Source organism: Lipotes vexillifer, unplaced genomic scaffold (assembly GCF_000442215.2).
Source record: "Lipotes vexillifer unplaced genomic scaffold, Lipotes_vexillifer_v1.1 scaffold605, whole genome shotgun sequence".
NCBI classification, from domain to species: domain Eukaryota; kingdom Metazoa; phylum Chordata; class Mammalia; order Artiodactyla; family Lipotidae; genus Lipotes; species Lipotes vexillifer.
In genome coordinates, this window is record NW_006774406.1 from 1,851,317 (window position 1) to 1,858,448 (window position 7,132).

At 47.4% G+C, this 7,132-nt stretch overlaps 1 protein-coding gene across 1 annotated transcript in view; it reads right to left on the reverse strand.

Moving 5' to 3' along the window:
• L3MBTL4 (L3MBTL histone methyl-lysine binding protein 4) overlaps window positions 1-7,132 on the reverse strand; it is a 431,526-nt gene that overhangs the window by 344,746 nt on the left and 79,648 nt on the right. The window contains exons 3-5 of the mRNA XM_007449164.1: window positions 4,532-4,563; window positions 4,324-4,439; window positions 1,188-1,383 (exon numbers count right to left, since the gene is read on the reverse strand). Coding sequence (XP_007449226.1) covers window positions 1,188-1,383; window positions 4,324-4,439; window positions 4,532-4,563 — 344 coding nt within the window. The remainder of the gene's footprint in view (window positions 1-1,187; window positions 1,384-4,323; window positions 4,440-4,531; window positions 4,564-7,132) is intronic.

Sequence of the window (7,132 nt, forward strand, 5' to 3'; positions counted from 1 at the left end):
TTCTAACCCAAGGAACCAGAAGACAACAAACTTCTGCTGTTGGAACTGCTAAGTCATGGTTACAGGAAACTAACACTGAACTGTAATCAGGAAAAATTGATATTTAGTAAACTGTTCAAACTCACTACCAAAACGTTTCTAAATGCTCAACAAATGGATCAAATAATCATATTTCATTAGGCTGAAAAATAAGTAGGAATCCACAAATAATAAAATAGCTTAGGACAAGAGGTATCACATAGCGTTTACTGTATCTCTGATTTGAACAGAGGTTCACTGTATAAAATACAGAAATTATAAAAGAACTTTAAAAACACATCCATAGCTAATATTTTCCTGTCCCATTAAGCTGATGCTTGGGAAACTAATTTATAACAGCACATGTTGTCTACAAAAACCTTGCACTATCCTAGCATTTTCTGTACAGAAAGCTTATGATGTTAACTCTCCAAAATAGGTTTAAATATAGTCATAAAGCTTCGGGCTGGGAGGTAGCTAATAAATCAACTAATCATTCTAAATATGAAAGGAGAGATTTCCCCAAGGTTTAGTTTTGGCATAAATGTCTTATTTCATGGCTCCATCACTCTGATAAGCCATAAATGTGCACTAATTTAAATAGCTGGTTTCAATTCCCAAGGATCCTTTCTGTGCTTTAAAAATCATCAATAAAATATAGCTTCCTTGTCAAACTACATCCTGAATTATCGAATTCAGACTTCCTATTATAAAAAATTAATTATGACAACTATCAGCAAAAAATAATTTCTCCAAAGATACCAAGCCCTGTGAAGACAATTATAGATAATTAAAGTACAAAGAAAACGGCAAACCATAGGCTCATCTTGGTAAAATACTTTTCAACACACAGCAAAATTAAAATAGCAGTGTCATAAACCTCTAAAACCTGGCTTTCTATAGCTTTATGCTTAATTGCATAAAGCAACATATGCAACGTCTCCATCACAGAGACCGATCCATGCTGGGTAGAAAGTGTGCGTCCAGAGTTCTGTGCGGGGTCCCGGCCCTGGGGGCTCCGTCTGAGACCCTCACTGGCTTCTCCTCCTCTCCCCACGGCGGGGCGGGTATCCTCAGCCTTCTGCTCAACGTACGCCCCAGAGAGGTCTCCCTGCACTCACAGGTTCACCACTACCTACACACCTGACGATCCCTTCCACCCCTCTCACCAAACCCCTGGAATGTTCCGCAGACCCTCAGTCTCCACACGAAAGCCCAGCCTCGTCCCTTGAGTGCAAACCCCGCGTTTCTAAGGTCAGTGAGCAGCATCCACACTGGCTCTGGCGGTGGCTCCTCCAGCCCCTGAAGTCGGCCACCCACCAGTCCCACGGCTCCGCCCTCTGGGATCTGTGGAGTCTGCTCGGCCTGTGAGAGCCCAGCAGGCCTGTCTCATGGGCACCCGGCTCCCTCCACCCCCTCGTCTGCCCACACATACTCCAGCCCTCTCCAGGGACAGCCCAAGTCCCGATGTCCACATGGCGTAGCACAGCACCCACGGTCCTTCCCCACCGGCCTCCCCAGCTCTCGGCCTCATCAACCACTTTCTCTAGTCACTTCTGTAAACACGTATGCAGGACCCACTACGTGCTGGGCTCTATGGACACAACCGTGGACAAAAACAGGCATGAGGCCTCACTCTCAAGCATTAAAACCTAATGGAGAAATAATCCAAAATACAATTATGAACCGAGTGCTTTTACAGAACATAGGGCCTTGAGAGCACAGAACAGACCGCCCAGCCTAGTCCAGGGGTCAGGAGGGGAAGCCTTCCTGACACACGGCTCAAAAGCCCAAACCCAAGGGTCAGCGGGCATTAGCAACACCTGGACACAATGATCAGGCCAAAGGCGGCCCTAGAGGGACAGGCAGGGAGCAGAGCGGGCGTGGGGCACTGGGGCAGCACCCCAGGAAACAAGGCCAGTGCTGCCAGAGCATGAGGGGTGAGTGGGCACACAGCTGAGACCAGGCCGAGGAGGGGAAAGGGCAGAGTCTGTGTGTGTGAGGCCTTGGCAGGGTCTGCCCGGATCCTGTCCACCAGGCAACAGGAGGCATCTGAAAGGTTTCAAGCAAAGCAGGGTGGACGTGTGGACAGGATGAGGTGGGTCAGGTCATCTCGAGTGCAGGTCTGAGGACATCGGTGGGGGCGTCCAGGTGACGGATGACAGCATGGATGCGGGTGGATTTCCCCTGGGCATTACAACTTGGGGCTTTACGTTGAAATGCAAGGGAGGGAGGGGCGGGGAGAAGAGTAAGGAGTGCCCGTTAAGGAAGATGAAAAGATAGCAAGGCTGGAGGAATATCCCAGAAGCAGAAGCCACCGCCCTGCTGGCAGAGAGCTCACAGGAAGTGAAAAGGACACGGCGTCGAGGGGGCCGCCCGGGTCGGCGTGGGCACCTGACGGGCAGGCCAGCCATCCAGCTAGTGAGCGTGTTCATCCCTCTAGGACCGCCGGGCGTGGGCTCTGCCAAGACGAGAATGACTTGAAATCAAATATAAGATCCCTTTATCCCCAAATAATTGCATGGTCAAGTTTTCTGAAAGTTTGTCTATTTCTATAACCCTATATACCTTCTAAATCTGCCCAACTTACTGAAGACCAAACCCAATCATGTCCCCAGGCTCTGCATTCCCATTGCAACAGTCACAAAATATTGGCCAAAATCTTCTGTTTTTATTGATGGTGCTTTTCCAAAAAATTATTTTCTACACATTGCTACATCTCAAAGAGGATTTGCAGGAAAAGCCTGGGAGAACCATGTTGTACTGTTTCCAGCTATGTAACAGAAGAAAAGCCAGATGAGTTTTTAAAGGTTTAAACTTCACACCCGTCTATTCCTTTAAAAAAATAAGTTCTTCCTTAAGTAGGATAAAGACAATTTTTTTTACGAGTGCTTCACCTAATGCTAATTCTCTAGAGTAAATAATTTTAAAACAGTCCCTTAGGAATCTCCTAAGCAAAATATGAGCCTATATAAAAAGAACCTGAAATTACTAAGACTAATACATAAATTCCCGATTTAAGCTGTTCAAGAAGAATACATTTGCTGAGTATTTACCAAGAGCCAAACACACTCTATAAACATTTTCTCATTTAATCCTGACAATTTTATGGGGTAACAGGTATTACTATTCCCATTTCACAGGGAATAAAATTGAGGCTTAGAGAAGTTAAATAACTTGTTGGATGTCACACGGTTAAGTGGCAAAACCAAAATTCAAAAGAGGTCTGTTTGAGTCTGACCGCACGTTCTGCATTTCCTTTCATATAATCAAAAGAAGTCATTTTTCAAAAAGAACAACTAAAAGTTTGGACTTCTAAATATAACATTTATGGTGGGCTCAAGGCAAAACCGTGGCTGAGTATCCAGGCCCAGGCCATCTGCCCATAGCTGCCTGCCTGTCTGCATCGGGCTCGAACATCAGGGAAGCCTCTGTGTGCTGCGCTGCGGTGTCTGCACTAGGAATGAGGAGCTTTCTTAGAGGAAATCTTTTTATTTTTAAATAGGGTTCAATTATGCATATGGAAATCAGTAGAAAATTGACTCTAGTCATGAACATTCCAGGTAAATTTCTAAGAAATTCATCTATGCTATAAAGTGAGCTACCATACAAATACAGCTTTGCACTTGACCGCTACAACAATCAATAAGTTTAGCAAAACAACAAGAGTACATCACTGATTCCTATCTCTCCCTGGTTTTTGAGAGAAATCCACCAGTGTTCTCCAGAGGCCCCAGCATCAGACCCATGTTGGTCCCAGGCATCCAGACTCAAAACACAACAGTCATATTAACTCTCCCCTGGGCTTCACGACTCTGGGACTGATACCCAAATGCAGTGGAGGAGGGTCGGCAGCAGGGTCTGGGGGGGATGAGGCTTCATGGCGGAATTTAGGTCCGAAGTGGGCGGCGACTGAGGAAATGCCACATGCACAGAGGGCAGGGTGGGACCTCTCAGGCACCCCCCACGCCAGGAGCCCTGGCCACCACCCACCCATGCGCCGTGGCCGTGAAGGGGGGATGGCCACCGGAAACAGGAGCAGGGGCCCACACTCAACTGCCTCACCTGTCTTTTCCCCGTTTCCACCTCAGGGCTGCTCCTGGCCTCCTGGCCTCCTCTTCCAGGTGGGCCTCGTGCCTCCCTCCTCCTTCCTCCTCCTCCTGGCCGTCTCCTTCCCCCGTCTGTCCCTCCCTCCCCTTCTGAACAACTCCGTCCTAAAGCCATTACATGGGCCCATTACGTGGGCACAGGGGAGGCATCCATGGGGGAGCACTGGGTGGGAGAGGGGGAGCTCAGCACACAGACCTCCACCACGGCGGGGGCGGGGGGGGTAGTCACCACCGAGGGGGTGGGTGGGCGAATCCCGAAAAAAGTGTTGAGGGCACCACCCAGGACGATGACCCCGAGTGGGAAGTCGGACCCTGAGTGGGGCAAGGAGGGCACCCCTGGAAGGGCCGCCTGGTGCAGAGCATCGGGTCTGAAGCCCGATGAGCATAAGGAAGGTGTCCCACACCTTCACCCCCGCAGAGGCTGTTGGCCCGGCATCTGGGGATGCAGCCCGGAGGGCGGGGCCTGAGTCCAGGAGGGGTCGGCGGCAGCGACAAGAGGACCAGAATACAGAGGAGGGTGAGCGAACAGGCAAACACACAGGGTAACAGCAGCCGCACTGCTCGCTGTCAAAAACCAAGACTCAAATACTTAAATGCAGGGCTTCCTTGGTGGCGCAGTGGTTGAGAGTCTGCCTGCCGATGCAGGGAACACGGGTTCGTGCCCCGGTCTGGGAGGATCCCACATGCTGCGGAGCGGCTGGTCCCATGAGCCTGCGCGTCCGGAGCCTGTGCTCCGCAACAGGAGAGGCCACAACAGTGAGAGGCCCACGTACCGCAAAACAACAAAACAAAACAAAACAAAAAACTTAAATGCAGAAAACTAGAGTGAATCCTGTGGGATCAGGATGGAATTGGAGGTATCACTGTGAATTCAGGGATTTCAGTATACAGAGATAGACTGACATATAAAACTCAACAGTGCCAGAAAGCCTGTGTATGTACATATATGCAATGCATAAATCTCTGTGTGTATAAACGCACAAACAGATGTTACTCAGGGAGTAACAGAGACATCACAAAGACACCAAAACCAACTTGCAGGGGTCCTACTGACCAAACTGGGGTCCGTTTGCGCACCAAAATAACAGAAATTGATTTAAATTCAATGAATAAAATAAGGAGCCTTTAAGTCCACATTAAAATAAATAAATAGGGACTTCCCTGGTGGTCCAGTGGTTAAGACTTCACCCTCCAATGCAGGGGGGTGCAGGTTTGATCCCTGGTCAGGGAGCTAAGATCCCACATGCCTCATGGCCAAAAAAACCAAAAAACATAAAACAGAAGCAATATTGTAACAAATTCAGTAAAGACTTTAAAAATGGTCCACATCAAAAAAATCTTTAAAAAAAATTAAATTAAATTAAATACATAAATAGAAAATTTGGTGAAAAATAGAATATTTATACCTTTTAATTACCTCTCTGTAAAACACTTATTATTTCAAAAAAACTGTAACTTTACAGTTGACAAACCTGTCAGACACCATTTCACCATCAAGAGATAAAAGTTATCAGCAGAAACTGGACAAATCAAAATCATGTGCAACTGGTCATGCCACCGGAAGAAAAAGCACCGCTTCTGTGATATTCCCCCAGAGATGCAGAACCTGAATCTAATCATGAGGAAATACTAGACAAATCCAAAATGAGGGGCGTTTACAGACTAAGTGGCCTGTTACCTCCACAAGTGTCAAGGTCCTGCCAGTCCAGGGAAGGCTGAGGAACTGGTCCAGACTGGAGGGACAGACGACTAAACACGGTGTGTGCTCTGAGCTGGGTCCACCATTGCCAAGGGCATTATCAGGGCAGCTCTGATGGCTGACTGGGGTCTGCAGCCTGCATGGCAGGAGCCTCCCACTTTGAATGGCTTGCCCTAGTCGTGTCAGGCGTGGTCTTGTTTGCAGGAAACACATACTGAAGTATCTGAGGTATCAGGCTGGCAAACTGCTCTCTGATCGTCGGGAAAAATTCCTTAAACCATACTTGCAACTTTCCCATAAGTTTGACATAGTTTCCAAAAAGTTTTAATGTATTTAGGAAAACAAAAAATGCTTTCACTCTGCAGTGTGAAGGAAGCAGTTATTAAACATAGGCAGCTAATAAGCCACTTATCCATATAAAACATTTCACATGAAATAGGGTAGGTTCAAATGAATATTGAAGTGCCCCCAAAGGAGCAGCTTTAATCTCAGTAGCAAAAGGTAATTATGCTGAACAAAAATCAAATATACTTTAAAAATGGAAAGCACATTCGTGGCAAGGATCCTTTGGTTCAATCTCAAAAGGAAACAAAAGTCTCTGGTTTGAGAAGCGTGCAGGAAGGGAGGATGGGGTTCCACTTAGGCAGGAGACAGAAGCTGGACATCTCCAGGCCCACCCTCCTTAGAACTCGGCAAAGCCCCCAGGGCTTGAAGGCTTCACACGTCTCCACCGGAAGTAAGTGCTGCTCTGTGACATTTTCTTCTGCTAAATCAATCTAAAAATCAGGGTACTCAGTCCCCTTTCCAGAGTTCAAGATTCTTACTGCCCACTAGGGATCCCTAATGACAGGGTGTAGAGGCTCCTCTGCAGGACAGACTGGGAGCATAAATAATCTGCAGGCTCCTCAGCAAGTTCTCTACTGAAGTAAAAGTTTAGGACGGTGTCTGCTTTCATATACTGTTAAAGGATTCATAGAATTAAAGAATTTTTTTCAATACATATAATTGACAGAGTTTATTATCAAGAAACTTCAGTAGGTTTTTAAAAAGACTGTGCTGGTTTTACAACACTGAAAGATGACAATCCAAGACAGGACATACATAAAAAAGGATAATTAAAATATTAAGTACCGGGCTTCCCTGGTGGCTCAGTGGTTGAGAGTCCGCCTGCCAATGCAGGGGACACGGGTTCGTGCCCCGGTCTGGGAAGATCCCACATGCCACGGAGCGGCTGGGCCCGTGAGCCATGGCCGTTGAGCCTGCGCGTCCGGAGCCTGTGCTCTGCAACGGGAGAAGCCACAACAGT